Source organism: Phyllobates terribilis, unplaced genomic scaffold, assembly GCF_046119375.1.
Source record: "Phyllobates terribilis strain yellow unplaced genomic scaffold, ASM4611937v1 Scaffold_9__5_contigs__length_417890890, whole genome shotgun sequence".
In the NCBI taxonomy this organism is placed as follows: Eukaryota; Metazoa; Chordata; class Amphibia; order Anura; family Dendrobatidae; genus Phyllobates; species Phyllobates terribilis.
Genome location: NW_027362769.1, coordinates 208,956,711 through 208,974,493, shown reverse-complemented (window position 1 = coordinate 208,974,493; position 17,783 = coordinate 208,956,711). Strand labels below are relative to the sequence as shown.

At 45.3% G+C, this 17,783-nt stretch overlaps 1 protein-coding gene across 1 annotated transcript in view; it reads left to right on the top strand.

The window, feature by feature from the left end:
* LOC141160925 (uromodulin-like) overlaps window positions 1-17,783 on the top strand; it is a 105,408-nt gene that overhangs the window by 61,369 nt on the left and 26,256 nt on the right. The window contains exons 10-11 of the mRNA XM_073645725.1: window positions 1,095-1,193; window positions 12,870-13,078. Coding sequence (XP_073501826.1) covers window positions 1,095-1,193; window positions 12,870-13,078 — 308 coding nt within the window. The remainder of the gene's footprint in view (window positions 1-1,094; window positions 1,194-12,869; window positions 13,079-17,783) is intronic.

Here is a 17,783-nt window from a genome sequence, read left to right as displayed (position 1 = left end):
AGTTCTCTTCCTTTCTGAAGAGACAATTTAAAAACTGATGAAACTCGGGTGGAAGTCTGAAGTACAAAGTATGTTTTCAGTGTGTCATTCATTTTATACAGATCATCATAGACTCAAAACAGATAAGAATAGGGCACACTCTGAGTCTCATGGACCGGAGACACAAATCCATTTTTAAACCTGATGTATGTATGGCTTAGTGAAACTTTATGGGTCCGTGTGCTGTCTGAGAAAAAAACACAGCACTAGGATTTGTCACATGGATGTGTGAATGTAGCCTAAGAGAAAAGTCATCTTAGCCCACAGATATTGATTGATAGATTTTGTTTTCCAACTGTTTGCGGTTGATTCATTAATTGCGACTAGTCACACAATTTCTGCATAGGTGTTGTTTGTTCTTGTTTTACAACTTTTTGCATTAAACGGGTGCGAAAAAGTAAAAGCCAAAATATGAAAAGTATTTTTTATTTTGCACAAAATTCATAAACTTGCGTATGCCATATTAAAGATTAAAAAAAATTGTCAATAAATATCAGAATACCAAAAAAAGTTACTTAAAAACCACAAATGATGATTGGGGGCTTGAAATCTGGCTAAGTTTATTTTATGCAGTTGAAGACTAACATGCAATATTTTAAATTTTCTTGCAACTTTTTACTTTAAATGCTTGCAAAATTTTGAAGAATTTGGCGCAAAAAACGGCAATGAATATCACAAAACAAAAAGAAAAATCACTTAAAAAAGCATTCAGTAATGAATCATGGCCTATATATTTTTTTCTTAAAGAGGCTGTAAAGGATTAGACAAACATGACTTATTTCAAGAACAGGATCACACCCATCCTTATATTTTATCTGGTATCACAACTTAACCATATACAGTTTCAATACCAGACACAAAAAAACAGCAGTCTTCCTTTCCCAGGAAACGCATTTAAAGGGACTTTCCCTTTAAAATAATAGCATTGCACATAATTTCCTCCATTTGAAAGATCCCACCACTGTCCAATGACATTTCTAAAATTGAAGCACCAATTTTAGTCATCTTATCATACCCCCTAATCAGCAACCTGAAGACAATTTTTCTTTTTTTAGATCCATCTACAGCATTAAATATCTGCGCAGCAGATGAAGAATGGAAACCAAAAGATGGAGTCTATGGATGTTACTGCAAAGATGAATATGAAGTCGCTGGTAAGTCTGTCATTATGAATATGACACATGTACTGTATGTGCTTGATATACATTTCCTCTCAACCTCATTGTATTGTAAACCACTGACCCACTGATATACGGTAATTGACTTAATGATAAAAAAAATCTCTTGAAATAATTACAGCTTCTTTTCCAAAGTTACATTTTAATAGATTTTAATACATCAGGGTCCTGGACAAAGTTCTACGAATCCTATAGTACAAGGGTCTCAAACGTGCTTGCATGCATACGGTCCCTGAAGTAATTTTTGCTGCTCATAGCCAGCGGCGGGCTGGACTTGTTGGCCGCTATCAGCTGGCCTGGCAGTGAGTCTTTAAATCGACTGGGAGCTATCCCGGCTGTACTACAGAATATCAGATGCATCTGCTGAATGACATCATGCAGTGCGCTAGACTCTGCCTGTACCCGCCACAGAGGAGATTCAAGCTACAGGGCTGGATAGAGGCGAGTCGCACGGCAGGGGGTAAGCACTATGGGGGGCATTTAACTGTATGGAGGGCTATTACTGTATATAGGGGTTGTGGGGCCATTATACTTTATTAAGGGGTCTGTTGAGCCATCATTCTGTATGTAGAGAAGTTGTGGGTCCATCATTCTGTATGTATGGAGCTGCAGGGCCATCATTCTGTATGTAGGGGGCTGTGGGCCATCATACTGTTTATAGGGGGCTATGGGGTCATCATTCTATATGTAAAAGGGCTGTGGGCCCATCATTCTGTTTGTAGGGGAGCTGTTGGGCCATTGTGTCACCCTACCTGGATGCCACAAGTGTAATAAAGCTGTGTCTGAGAGCAAGGGGGAGGTTCTCTGGTCAGGGGAACATTAGCATGCAATGCCTCCTGTCTCAGGCCAGTAGGGGGAGCAGGCTGCCCCTATAAAAGCTGGTACTGGGGACAGGGTTAGAGAGAACTGGATTTCCTGTCTCAGCTTTGAGACGTGTCCCAGAGTGGAGCAGGGACAGAAAGTTGATTGCACCTAAGAGGAAGTGTGGCAGTAGGAGAGAGCCACAAGCCAGAGACAAGAGGCGAAGAGAGCCTGTCTTGGCAGAGAAAAGACTTAATTTTACCAGACTTTGGTGTCTGAGGCTGGAAGGATTCCACATCCCCCAGCAGAGTACCAGTCCGCAAGGGACTGTACATTCCTTGGCCTAAGAAGCCTGGAGGCCCTGCCACAACCGAAGGGACCAGTAAAGCCGTACAAGGCTGGGAGCAAAAAGGAACCCACGTCGCAGGCCATACAGGCGAGAAAGCACGGAAAGCTCGGAAACGTGGGCTGTTATCCTATCAGGAGGAGATAGTCAGAAGGAGCGCAGAAAGCACGGTAGGCCTACACCCTCACCCTGACCAGGGCCAATTTCCCCATTGCTCTCAGACATCCAGGTCCCCTCCTAGCTGGGACTGTTTGTGGGTCAGTTTACCTGTTTAGTAAAGACCCTGGACTGCAACCTGTTGTCTGTGTGCTCCTTGCTCCTCCAGCACTACCATCACTCCCACCATCCACTATACTGCCCTGGGGCCGCACTCTTCCCGTGGGGAGTCACACTACCATAGCTGCACACCTCATCAGCCCCAGCGGTCTGCATGCAGCGGCGGTTCCTAATAACCGCAATCCACGGGTGGCGTAGTCGGACATTATCAATAACACATAACGGACTACCACTGGCCTGACCACCCTGAGCCACGGAACCGGGTTGCCACTACTACTCCCATCGTTTCCCTAATTGCCCAGATCCGAGTGCCCCACGGCCCAGGGGGCGAGTCAGCTTTGGCGTAGTCGGCAGGATTTCGTGCCCGCAACCACCGGGTACTGCGTGCCTGAAAAAGACTTTTGTAACTTACCTGTGGCGAAGTTTCCCGCCATTCGGAGTTGTTTCCCGCCATCCGGAGCCGATTCCCGCCATCAGACACCATCTTGGACCGTTTCCCGCCGTCTTCTGCCTTCTTCCCGCCATCCGCAGCTGCTTCCCGCCATCGGACGCCATCTCCAGGACGCCGCGCGGGAAGAAGAGGGGCGTGGACGTCAAAACCGCGCGAGATCCGAAGCTCCGCCCCACGCACCGACGCTGCGCAAGGTCCTGGAAGGGAGAGAGAGCGACGCTGACGTCACCAGGACGCGACGCCAGGTCCTCGTCCAGAGCAGCAGCGGAGCCGCGGCCTACAGAAGAGGATCGTCGGAAGGTAGGCCACACTTCACTAGGGGGGGAGGAAGATGTCGGACACAGAGGCGCCCACTACCACCAACGCAGCTGCAGCAGCGGTGATGCCCTTTTCCTTACCCTACATCCCGGGAGCGGCCTGGCTGCCCAAGTACTCAGGGGAGCCCCATGCCCTAACTGACTTCAAGGAAAGACTGTATAGTTTGTTCCAAGTTTACCCCCTGACAGAGGAACAGAAGGTCAGCATATTGACAGGGCAGTTAACAGGCGCAGCCCAAAGGGAGGTAAAATCATGGCCCATTGAGGAGAAAGAGACTGTGAAGGGTATTCTGGCCCGGCTGCGGGGTACCTTTGATACACGTACCTCCGCTGAAATTAAAATGAGGTTCTATGGATGTAAGCAGCGGGCACAGGACAGCATCAGAGACTATGCCCTAAATCTGCAGGAAGCCTTGAGGGCTATTCAACAAACTGACCCTGGCAGTGTGCAGGAAACCGATAAGCTGCTAACAGAGCAATTCATAGAGGGTCTGCTGTCCAGCGCCCACAGGGCCCAGCTGCGCCTCATGTTCTTCCAGAACCCCGACCTGACCTTTGCCCAATTTAAGGACAGGGCCATAAGGGTGCTCCGTGAATCTGCAACCAGTGGCGCTATAAACCCCCGGCGCCCTGCTATCACCTACCACCAGGAGGCGGCGCCCTCCTCTATGGACTCCGTGGAGGCTGATGCACAGGCCCTGAACCAAGCCCCTAGAGGAACGCAGCCTGTGGCCAGAAAAACTGCCGGACCTGGTAGTCATGTACAACAATATTCCGGTGAACGCTACAAACTGCACCCCGGCTTACCTGATGCGAGCCAGACCGGGTAAGCTGCCCGTAGACCTGGAGATGGGAGTCCTAATACCTGAGGACACCTCCCCGGATGCGGACTGGAATACGGAAAGGCAACTGCAGTACAAGAAGGTACAGGAGAGTGTGGAGAAGAGCCTGGCCCAGGTGAGAGAGAAGCAAGAAAGACTCTTCAATCAACACGCCCCTGCTAGTCCCCTAGAACCTGGTGAGCAAGTCCTAAAGCGAAAAAGAAGGCTACATAAGTTGGACGACCAGTGGGAAAGGGAACCCTACACCGTACTGCAGTCTGACCACGACAACCCAAAGGTGTGCGTAATCACCAAGGACGGAGGAGAAACCACTAGTGTTGGCTCCAGAGACCACCTCAAAAGGTGCCCCGAGCAACTCCGTAGTGCAGAAGAGGATCAGAGTGACCTTGAACCCGCAGAGGACAAGGAGGAAATGATCAGCACCGTTCTCGGAGAGTTCCCTCAGTCCTGGACTCGCATAAATGATGCCATAGTGGTACCCGTCCTGCATTTCCTGCAACCGGCACAGCAACAACCAACACCAGAGCCGGAAGGTGAAGAGGAGCAACCGGTTCCAGAGGCAGAAGAGCCTGTTCCAGCAGCCCAGGAGAGTCAACCCTCTGCTGACAGTGAGCCTGCCATGCCTGCGGTAAGCCAAAGAACCCGCAGACAGCTGCCTGCCCTACCTGTACACCCAGCTGGTAGCTGTACCCCTAACGCTAGTGGGGAAAGCCAGGTTGGTCCACCACCAGACAGTGGGCTATGTAGGTCAACCAGGAGCACAAAGGGACAGATACCCGCTCGCTGGAGAATATAGAGTGTACTAAAAGTGTAAATAACCCTATTGCCAAATGTTGAAATGTTTGCCAAAGTTACCTGCATGTGTTAGAACCTTGCTGTTAGGTTTTTTTTCCTTTGCTGGTCACATGACCTTGTTGGCCTATTTAATCCTGCTCCGCCCTTCTGGCTTTGCTGGACTTCATTGTATATCTACTTTCTAGCTAGCCTGTGCTCTGTATCTATCTCTGTTAGTTTGCTTGGTCTACGGACCTCTATGTTCTATCTATTTTGTTTGTTCGTCTGTCTGCTACTATTTCTGTTAGGAGGTGTCCCATATTCCTTCCAGTCCTTAGTACTTGTAGGGATTCCCTCCCCACATCTATAGGTCTTCGTACAGACTAGATTAGGACTTTAGCAGGTCTGATCGCAGGATCAGGTTCCCTGTTACATCGTAGGGATTCAGCTGAGTCCTATAGTAGGGACAGATCTCCTCTCTTTCCTTAGCTTTGGTAGCAGAACATAACAGTAAGTCCAGCCTGCAAATTTTCTAAGGAAAGATTTTTTTTTGTTCCATCATGGTGTCGGTTCAGGATTTGGCTAAACACCTGCAGGGACTCTCTCTGGAAGTGGCCGAGCTCCGTCAGCACGTGAGTAACTGTCCTGGAGCATATTTCTTGGAGCCTAAGGTATGTTTGCCGGATTTATTTTTTGGTGAACATCGAGAATTTTTTTCATTTAAAAATGCTTGCTTATTGTATTTTCGTTTGAGACCCAAGTCCTCTGGGGATGAATCCCAGCGCGTAGGGTTCATAATGTCACTTTTGCGCAAAGAGCCTCAGGAGTGGGCCTTTTCTTTGCAACCTAGTGATACATGCTTCAGATCAGTGGATAGTTTTTTTTCTGCTTTAGGACTATTATATGATGATCCTGACCGTGTGGCATCAGCTGAGACTGAGTTGAGACGTTTAAAGCAAGGATCAGGTAATGTGGAAAAATATTGTACTCATTTTCGGCGTTGGTCCACTCAAACAGGGTGGAACGATTCTGCTCTGAAAAGTCTATTTCTTGCTGGGCTCAGTGAAAGGGTTAAAGACCTGCTAATTGCTTATACTACACCTGAGGATTTGCAACAGGCTATGCAATTAGCTATACGGGTGGATAGAAGACTGCGTGCTAGGGTTAATGAGAGCAAATCCTCTGCTATGTCAGTTTCTGGTTATGATAATGTGTGTACTAACAGTGGTGAACCGATGGAGATTGGATCGGTGGCACCTCGCTCTCAAGAAAAAGACCGTCGTTTTTCGGAAGGCTTGTGTTTCTATTGCGGAAAATCTTGTCATTTGATTAAAGGCTGTGAGCTTCGTATGAAGAAAGAAAAAAAAATGGTCAGTCACGCCCGTATTGCCTGTTTAAATTCCAAGGGTATATTTTTAGCTGCTTCCACGATTGCTCAGGAAAAATTAATGGAATTTCGGGTGTTTGTTGATTGCGGGTCTACACTAAATGTAATTGATGGGGGATTCGTGGAAAAACTCAATTTAAAACCTGAACCTTTATCATCCCACATTGCTGTGGTTTCTGTGGATGGCTCCCCTTTGAAGAATATTACTCTCAAGGTCAGTGAATTTCCTCTCACTATTAATGGTGTTCACCATGAGAAATTGGATTTGGTAGTGTTGAATAACTTGCCTTCTCCAGTAATATTGAGTTTGCCCTGGTTAAAATTTCACAATCCTGTACTGGATTGGTCTACCAGTGAAATTAAATCCTGGAGCCATAAATGTTATGACAAGTGTTGTAACGGGCGTATTGCAGCTTTGGATAGGGGAGAATTGCCTGTTCCTATTCAGGATTTTTGGAGAGTTTTTTCTGAGAAAGAATCGCAGGTTTTGCCTCCCCATAGAGACTATGATTGCTCTATTGAATTTGTCCCTGGAGCGACTCTTCCTAAAAGTCGTTTATTTAACCTTACTATTCCTGAGAGGAAGGCTTTGGAGGAATACATACAGACAAGTTTGGCCGCCGGTCACATTAGGCCCTCTAAGTCTCCTGTGGCGGTTGGATTTTTTTTTGTAAAAAAAAAGGACGGCGGTTTACGTCCTTGTCTAGATTTTCGTGAGATTAACAAAATTACGGTACGCAATCCTTACCCACTGCCATTGATTCCTGATCTGTTTAACCAGTTATTGGGGGCCAAGTGGTTCTCTAAAATTGACCTTAAGGGGGCATACAATCTGTTGCGCATGAAGGAGGGTGATGAATGGAAGACTGCTTTTAACACTCCTGTGGGTCATTTTGAGAATCTGGTTATGCCTTTTGGTCTTACTAATGCTCCTGCATTTTTTCAGAATCTGATTAATGACATCCTTAGACCTTTGATCGGTAAAAATGTGGTTGTGTATTTGGATGACATTTTGATTTATTCGCCAGATCTGGAGTCTCATTGGCGGAGCGTGCGTGAGGTATTACAGTTATTAATGGACAATTCGCTTTTTGCTAAGCTGGAGAAATGTGAGTTCGCTGTACAGAGAATTAGTTTTTTGGGCTACATTATCTCCAGCAAAGGTTTTGAGATGGATCCGGTTAAGGTTCAGGCTGTGCAGGAATGGCCTAGGCCTATTGGTTTGAAATCGATACAGAGGTTTTTGGGTTTCGCCAATTACTATAGAAAATTCATAAAAAATTTTTCTAGTATTGTCAAACCTCTGACTGATCTCACCAGGAAAGGTGCTGATGCGGTTCAGTGGTCATCTGAGGGCAATGAAGCTTTTGTGTATCTCAAGGAGAGGTTCACCTCTGCTCCCATCCTTATGCAGCCTGATGTTACTAGGCCGTTTTTGGTTGAGGTTGATGCTTCCTCTGTGGGGGTTGGCGCAGTATTGTCTCAGGATAACGGGGATGGATTACATCCCTGTGCCTTTTTTTCAAAAAAATTTTCGGAGACTGAATTGAATTATGATGTTGGTAATCGGGAATTATTGGCTATTAAACTCGCATTTGAACACTGGCGCCACTTCTTGGAAGGTGCAGAATTTCCCGTTCAGGTTCTTACGGATCATAAAAATCTGATATATCTTGATGCTGCCAAGCGCCTGAATGCCCGTCAGGCTAGGTGGGCACTGTTTTTCTCGCGGTTTAATTTCTCCGTTACTTACATCCCTGGTACTAAGAATGTTAAGGCGGATGCCTTGTCTCGCAGTTTTTCTCCCATAGTCGGTGCTGAGAAAGAGGAAAACATTTTACAAGAAGGTGTTGTGATAGCTGCTTTAGACTCCGTTTTGGAAGATGAGATTCTTAAAGCTCAGGAGAATGCCCCATCTAACACTCCTCATGGGAGGTTGTTTGTGCCTGGGACCTTTAGGAGAGATTTGTTTGTTGAGTGTCACGAATCTCGGTTGGCAGGTCATCCCGGAATCTCTGAGACCAAGAGACTGGTGGGTCGCAGTTTTTGGTGGCCTGGATGGCAGAAGGAAGTCATTAAGTGGGTGCGCCAATGTACTATATGTGCTAGATCTAAGTCCTCACATACTCCTGCTGCGGGGTTGCTTTGTCCTTTGGAGGTCCCCAGTGCTCCTTGGACACATTTGGCTATGGACTTTATAACTGACCTTCCCCCCTCTGAGGGTTTTACTGTCATCTGGGTGGTCGTGGACCGTTTTAGCAAGATGTGTCACTTGGTTCCCTTCGTCAAACTGCCCTGCGCTAAAACTCTCGCTAAGGCCTTTGTCAAGGAAATTGTCAGACTTCATGGCGTTCCTACTGACATTGTTTCTGATAGGGGTCCTCAGTTCGTGGCTCATTTTTGGCGTGCCTTTTGTGACAGGTTGGGAATTCATTTGTCGTTTTCGTCCGGATATCATCCTGAATCTAATGGCCAGACAGAAAGGAAAAACCAGGATGTTGAGCAGTTCTTGCGTTGTTTTGTGGCAGACAATCAAGAGGGGTGGTCTGAGTTTCTGCCACTTGCCGAATTTGCTCTGAACAATCATACATCTTCTTCTGCTGGTTGTTCGCCTTTTTTTTGCTGTTCTGGGAGACATCCGTCGTTTGGGTCGTTCTCCAAGTTGGGATCTGCCGTGCCTGAGGAGGAGAATTTTTCCGGTGATTTGGAAAGAGTTTGGACGGATGTGCGTGGTAATCTTCAGGAGGCCAACAGAAAATCTAAAGACTACTTTGATAGGAAACGACAGGAGGTTTTGTTCGCTGTTGGTGACATGGTTTGGTTGTCCTCTAGGAATCTGCGGTTGAGGATTCCTTCTAAGAAATTGGGTCCCAAGTTTGTAGGGCCCTTTAAGGTGCTTCAGGTTGTCAACCAATCTGCTGTTAGGTTGGAGGTTCCTACCTCCTGGAGAATTAATCCGGTCTTTCATGTCTCTCTGTTAAAAAAAGCTGTTGTGTCGGATGGTGACGCCTCTGCCTCTGTTCCTCCGGTGGTGGAGGACGGGGAATATGAAATTTCTCGCATCCTTGACTCTAGACGGTATAGAGGTAGTTTGCAGTATCTTGTGGCCTGGAAAGGTTTCGGACCCGAGGATAACTCTTGGGTGAGGTCAGATGATGTTTCCGCGTCCAGACTTATCAGAGCGTTTCACAGGAGATTTCCTGATAAGCCTGGTCCTAGGGGATCCGGAGGATCCTCTTAGAAGGGGGGGTACTGTTAGAACCTTGCTGTTAGGTTTTTTTTCCTTTGCTGGTCACATGACCTTGTTGGCCTATTTAATCCTGCTCCGCCCTTCTGGCTTTGCTGGACTTCATTGTATATCTACTTTCTAGCTAGCCTGTGCTCTGTATCTATCTCTGTTAGTTTGCTTGGTCTACGGACCTCTATGTTCTATCTATTTTGTTTGTTCGTCTGTCTGCTACTATTTCTGTTAGGAGGTGTCCCATATTCCTTCCAGTCCTTAGTACTTGTAGGGATTCCCTCCCCACATCTATAGGTCTTCGTACAGACTAGATTAGGACTTTAGCAGGTCTGATCGCAGGATCAGGTTCCCTGTTACATCGTAGGGATTCAGCTGAGTCCTATAGTAGGGACAGATCTCCTCTCTTTCCTTAGCTTTGGTAGCAGAACATAACAGCATGTTTATTAATAGTGTGTTTCAGTTTCTTGCAGCAACCGTAAGGACTCACAGGTTATGGACTTTTTATAACCGGGACCTCGTATGGACTGCGTTCGGAGCCTAACCCAGGAATGAACTAAGACTGTGAAGGACTTGGGGTAGGACAGACCCCCACCTGGTTAAGGCTCCCCGTTGTTTTGGTGATATGGACACCCGGTCACAGACCACACTGTGACCTAAAGAACTCAATTTGTGCGTCGTCTGTCTATTAATGTTTTATTGTTGTGCATATTGTCTTTGTTTATTGTTTAGTCCCGGAGTACTAAATTTCACTAGGGGGGAATGTGTCACCCTACCTGGATGCCACAAGTGTAATAAAGCTGTGTCTGAGAGCAAGGGGGAGGTTCTCTGGTCAGGGGAACATTAGCATGCAATGCCTCCTGTCTCAGGCCAGTAGGGGGAGCAGGCTGCCCCTATAAAAGCTGGTACTGGGGACAGGGTTAGAGAGAACTGGATTTCCTGTCTCAGCTTTGAGACGTGTCCCAGAGTGGAGCAGGGACAGAAAGTTGATTGCTCCTAAGAGGAAGTGTGGCAGTAGGAGAGAGCCACAAGCCAGAGACAAGAGGCGAAGAGAGCCTGTCTTGGCAGAGAAAAGACTTAATTTTACTAGACTTTGGTGTCTGAGGCTGGAAGGATTCCACATCCCCCAGCAGAGAACCAGTCCGCAAGGGACTGTACATTCCTTGGCCTAAGAAGCCTGGAGGCCCTGCCACAACCGAAGGGACCAGTAAAGCCGTACAAGGCTGGGAGCAAAAAGGAACCCACATCGCAGGCCATACAGGCGAGAAAGCACGGAAAGCTCGGAAACGTGGGCTGTTATCCTATCAGGAGGAGATAGCCAGAAGGAGCACAGAAAGCACGGTAGGCCTACACCCTCACCCTGACCAGGGCCAATTTCCCCATTGCTCTCAGACATCCAGGTCCCCTCCTTGCTGGGACTGTTTGTGGGTCAGTTTACCTGTTTAGTAAAGACCCTGGACTGCAACCTGTTGTCTGTGTGCTCCTTGCTCCTCCAGCACTATCATCACTGGGACTCTCACTACCATCACTCCCACCATCCACTATACTGCCCTGGGGCCGCACTCTTCCCGTGGGGAGTCACACTACCATAGCTGCACACCTCATCAGCCCCAGCGGTCTGCATGCAGTGGCGGTTCCTAATAACCACAATCCACGGGTGGCGTAGTCGGACATTATCAATAACACATAACGGACTACCACTGGCCTGACCACCCTGAGCCACGGAACCGGGTTGCCACTACTACTCCCATCGTTTCCCTAATTGCCCGGATCCGAGTGCCCCACGGCCCAGGGGGCGAGTCACCATCATACTGTATATAAGGGGCTATATGGCAAGCATATTGTATATAAGGGCTGTGGTGCCGTTATACTGTATGCAGGGGCTGTGGGGCCATCATACTATATATATATGGAGCTGTGTTGGCCATCATACTTTATATAAAAGAGCAAGCAGGCCATCATACTATATATAGGGAAACTATGGGGACATCATACTGTATATAGGGGGTCGCAAGGCATCACAATGTGACCCTATTTACTCATATGACACTGTGATGTAGCAGCTACGCAGCTACATTCATGACCTATGTACAAAATATAATTGACTGATTGACCAAGAGAGAAATGTCCAAGAACAGGTATTTCCTGGTAAAACAATGATTTGACATGTTTGAATATATTATAGGAACAATTCTTTTTCCTTATGAAAAGAGATGAGAGAAGATAAACTGTAAAGTTTGGGGTTCGTACTGGTCTACCGGAAAACTAGTGTCCAATCCTAAACTCTGAACATGGACTTCTCCCGGAAGTCCGTTTTACAGTTCGGGAGGCCGGGGAGGAGAGAGAGATATGGAGAGAGAGATTTTCCGGCGCCAAAGTTCGGGTCCCCATTGATTTCAATGGGGTTGGGGTCCAGGTTCAGGTTAGGGTACAGTTCTGGTTGGATTAAAATTTGGTAGAATACCAGAACCCGAACTTCCACTGGTCCGCTCATCCCTACTTATGAATCATTGTGTGTCTATGATGTCTAGGGGAAAACCTAGCAACAAGTCTTCATCAGCAGTGCAATCCTAGGGAAAATGAAACACTACACAGTTTGCACCAAAATCAAAGGACTGTTCCTTTATTGCTGGCTCTCCCGGAGGAAAAGGTGAACTTTGAGAAATAAATGTAATGATGATAATGACTTGTGTTGTTACCTGACAACAATACTCATGATTCTAAAACAATCAGCAAAGATTTTAAAGGGTTATTGTAAAGTTCTTTCTTCAGGAGCCCACCCCTCCCCTGACTATTGGCTTGCTGGTGGCAAGGGCAATGTGCTTCTGAGAACTGACAGTTCTGACCAGTGGCATGGTCGCCCCGCTGGTCCGAACTGAGCTCTGTCCTAGGCTGAGAGCAGGGGCTGTTTTGCCTCTACAGAATGGGAGAAGTATTGCAAGCGGACTGAAGAGGTAAATTGCAAAGCTGTTTCATTTTACAAGCATTTTGCATTTTTACCTAGTTTACAATGTGAGACAACGCCTTTCAGCTTGTATGTTTTTTATTATGTTCATGCTGTATTTTCCTTCCTATTAGCATTCGGATCATTTCAGCCTTCAGGTCTATATAATTTTAGATCATTATAATGTTTGATCAAGGATCCTCATTGTGGCTTTGAAAAGAAAAAGTGTCACGGCTGAATGGAAAGTAAATAACATTTATGTTCTTCATGTTGTAGCTGTTGCAGACATACGTCCTGCGCTGACCTGTGATGTCTACGACATGAGAGCTGTATTTCAAAAATGTCAGCTGACGAGTTTGGACTTCAATGCCAATAGCGTTACTCTGAAAGATGCCGAATGCTTTGGACTTCATGATGATTCCAGCATGAACACAATTACTATAAAATCTCCACTTCATGCAGGAGCTTGCGGACTTCAGATAAATGTATGTGACCATCTTATGACCTTTCTTTCCTCATAGTGAGCAAATTGCTCATACTGTTCTCATCTAGCCTAGGAAGGATTGTTGATTGTTAAATCCCCTACTACTCCTATCCCATGTAAAAAGCTTTCTGTCAGCTTCCTCGCTTTCTTAATTGCTCATTATGCATTGCTTTGGAGGAAAGGAAGCCCTAAAAGTACTTTCAAGTTTATAACCAACGACAGCCTGACCTGGAAACCTTCCTCTCCACCGGCTCAGCAAAAACCAATGGGTCTGACTCAATACTAGATGCCTTATTTCTTTTAGGAGAATCACTTATTTGACCATGTTACACAGTGATAACTGTTGCTTTTGGGGCTACAAAAACAACCATGCGTGAATGAGCTACACTGTTTCCGTAACTCCCATACAAAGTCATGATTTTCTGCATCACAGAAGCAGAGAAGCTCAGCCACAGATGGATGTTTTCGATGCCTCACCTTCTTTAGCCAGAGCCTGAACAGAGTTATTTCTGTCTCAGCTATGAAAGGCTGTGAGGGTAATCACTAGGATTATTTACATCTTTAGAAAGTATCCCTTATCTGTAGGATAGGAGATATCTTGCTGATCGGTGGAAGTTCGAACACTGAAACCCCCAGTGATCCTAGAGATCCCCGTCGGAATGGAGTGGTGGTAGACCCTGTGCAAACCCACTCTATTCATTCTTTATGGGACTCCCGAAAAAAGGTGAGCGCAGTGTTCAACTATCTGACAGTCAAATAGAGCAGTGTTTTCTAAACTCCAGTCTTCACGGTCACCAACAGATCATGTTTTCAGGATTTCCTTAGTATAGTGCAGGTGATGGAATTATTATTAAGGCATCAAAACCATCAGAGGTTCTCCCACCTGTACAATACTAAGAAAATATTGAAAACATGATGTGTTGGGGGGCCTTGAGGACAGAGTTTGAGAAACACTGGTAATAGAGAATAAATGAGAAGTGGTGCACATCCCATGTAGAGTGCCATTCTTGGCATCAGCGGAGGTTCCAAGATCTGTCCTTCATCGATCAGTAAGTTCTATAGATACAGTAAGTAATAACTTCTAAACATGGTAATAACCCTTTTAAACGTAAAATACTGACTGTCTGCAGCCACCAATTTTTTTTATACACTCATCAGTTTCAACTGGCGATGATGACCAGAATCTTACTATATACAGTGGGTACAGAAAGTATTCAGACCCCATTAAATTTTTCACTCTTTGTTTCATTGCAGCCATTTGGTAAATTCTAAACAGGTCATTTTTTTCTCATTAAAGTACACTCTGCACCCCATCTTCACTAAAAAAAAACAGAAATGCAGACATTTTTGCAAATTTATTAAAAAGAAAAAATGAAATATCACATGGTCATAAGTATTCAGACCCTTTGCTCAGTATTGAGTAGAATCACCCTTTTGAGTTAGTACAGCCATGAGTCTTCTTGGGAATGATGCAACAAGTTTTTCACACCTGGATTTGAGGATCCTCTGCCATTCTTCCTTGCAGATCCTCTCCAGTTCCGTCAGGTTGGATGGTGAACGTTGGTGGACAGCCATTTTCAGGTCTCCCCAGAGATGCTCAATTGGGTTTAGGTCAGGGCTCTGGCTGGGCCAGTCAAGAATGGTCACAGAGTTGTTCTGAAGCCACTCCTTTGTTATTTTACCTGTGTGCTTAGGGTCATTGTCTTGTTGGAAGGTGAACCTTCGGCCAAGTCTGAGGTCCAGAGCACTCTGGAAGAGGTTTTCATCCAGGAGATCTCTGTACTTGGCCGCATTCATGTTTCCTTCATTTGCAACCAGTCGTCCTGTCCCTGCAGCTGAAAAACACCCCCATAGCATGATTCTGCCACGACCATGTTTCACTGTTGGGATTGTATTGGGCAGGTGACGAGCAGTGCCTGGTTTTCTCCACACATACCGCTTGGTATTATCACCAAAAAGTTCTATCTTCGTCTCATCAGATCAGAGAATCTTATTTTTCATAGTCTGGGAGTCCTTCATGTGTTTTTCAGCAAACTCTATGTGGGCTTTCATATGTCTTCCACTGAGGAGAGGCTTCTGTCTGGCCACTCTGCCATAAAGGCCCGACTGGTGGAGGGCTACAGTGATAGTTGACTTTGTGGAACTTTCTCCCATCTCCCTACTGCATCTCTAGAGCTCAGCCACAGTGATCTTGGGGTTCTTTCTTACCTCTCTCACCAAGGCTCTTCTCCCATGATTGCTCAGTTTGGCTGGACGGCCAGGTCTAGGAAGACTTCTGGTGGTCCCAAACTTCCTCCATTTAAGGATTATGAAAGCCACTGTGCTCTTAGGAACCTCTTATATAACATTGGCCGTATCTGTGCCTTGACACAATTTTGTCTCTGAGCTCCTTGATCAGTTCCTTTGAGCTCATGATTCTCATTTTGTCTGACATGCACTGTGAGCTGTGAGGTCTTATATAGACAGGTGTGTGCCTTTCCAAATCAAGTCCTATCAGTTTAATTAAACACTAGAGATGAGCGTTGTTCTACTCGAACTGTTCGCCAATCTCAAATTCGAGCTGTTTTGGGCGGTGTTCGAGCCGATCGGCGAACACGAACAATTTGAGAAAAATTCGGCTGTTCGAGGTTATGTTCGATAACTGTTCGTGCACCAAAATCATAACTGGATTTTTTCTCAGTAATGATGAAAATTAATGTTAATACGCAGTTTGAGTGTACAGCGGGGCGGGGGGAGGGGCAGGGGATGGATCTCTGCAGGAACAATGAAGATCTCCATTTTTTTTTCTCTTTCCCGCATTTGCAGTGGGGAGGTGCAATCTGTCAGCCTATCAGCAGCGCACACACGGAGCGAAGTGCTTTTTTTCACACAAGCAAGGGCATGTGTGATTGGCAGTGTATGTCACATGTCCTTGCCCTATAAGACCAAGCCATTTTCCCCGTCGCCACCATTTTCTCACTGCTGCAGCTGCGTGTTAGACGGCACCGCTGTTGCTGTGTGCGCTATACCTTGTAAATTTCAAGCCAATTTTCGCACAAATATACAGATAGCTTGGGAGTAGGGAATAGTTGTGATTGCAGTCCTTTTAAGGACTAGGTTACAGCATTTCCTACGACTTTTATCAAGCAGGTCTGTGCTCTTAAATAGATAGATTGTGGGAGTAAAGACTAATTGTAATTGGAGTCCTTTTCAGGACTAGGTTACATCAGTTCCTATCAGTTTTTGCCAGGCAGGTCTGTGCCAGTGCTGTGCAAGTTTTTTTCACAGCATTTGGCTGAATCTAGCAAAGCTAATCCTTTTTGGCCTATTGCAGAGTGTGTTAGTCAGTGGAGTAGCCTATCTGTGTTGCAAGATATACCACCTGTGTATAGAATACCAATTTTTTTACTGCACCTAGTGAAGTAAAATCTTTTGGGCATAGCATCATTCTATTAGTCCATCTATACTGACCTCCATCAGGTTGCAAACTGAATATAATTTTTTTCTGCATCTAGCTCTGAAAAAATATTTGGGCTTCTAGCAGTGTGTGGGACTTGGTCTATTAGTCCATCTATACTGACCTCCATCAGGTTGCAAATTAAAAATAATTTTTTTCTTCATTTAGCTCTGAAAAAATATTTGGGCTTCTAGCAGTGTGTGGGACTTGTTCTATTAGTCCTTCTATACTGACCTCCAGCAGGTTGCAAATTGAATATAATTTTTTTCTGCATCTAGCTCTGAAAAAATATTTGGGCTTCTAGCGGTGTGTGGGACTTGGTCTATTAGTCCATCTATACTGACCTCCATCAGGTTGCAAATTAAAAATAATTTTTTTCTGCATCTAGCTCTGAAAAAATATTTGGGCTTCTAGCAGTGTGTGGGACTTGGTCTATTAGTCCATCTATACTGACCTCCATCAGGTTGCAAATTAAAAATAATTTTTTTCTTCATTTATCTCTGAAAAAATATTTGGGCTTCTAGCAGCGTGTGGGACTTGTTCTATTAGTCCATCTATACTGACCTCCATCAGGTTGCAAATTAAAAATAATTTTTTTCTGCATCTAGCTCTGAAAAAATATTTGGGCTTCTAGCAGTGTGTGGGACTTGGTCTATTAGTCCATCTATACTGACCTCCATCAGGTTGCAAATTAAAAATAATTTTTTTCTGCATCTAGCTCTGAAAAAATATTTGGGCTTCTAGCAGTGTGTGGGACTTGGTCTATTAGTCCATCTATACTGACCTCCATCAGGTTGCAAATTGAATAAAAAATTTTTCTGCATCTAGCTCTGAAAAAATATTTGGGCTTCTAGCGGTGTGTGGGACTTGGTCTATTAGTCCATCTATACTGACCTCCATCAGGTTGCAAATTAAAAATAATTTTTTTCTGCATCTAGCTCTGAAAAAATATTTGGGCTTCTAGCAGTGTGTGGGACTTGGTCTATTAGTCCATCTATACTGACCTCCATCAGGTTGCAAATTAAAAATAATTTTTTTCTTCATTTAGCTCTGAAAAAATATTTGGGCTTCTAGCAGTGTGTGGGACTTGTTCTATTAGTACTTCTATACTGACCTCCAGCAGGTTGCAAATTGAATATAATTTTTTTCTGCATCTAGCTCTGAAAAAATATTTGGGCTTCTAGCGGTGTGTGGGACTTGGTCTATTAGTCCATCTATACTGACCTCCATCAGGTTGCAAATTAAAAATATTTTTTTTCTGCATCTAGCT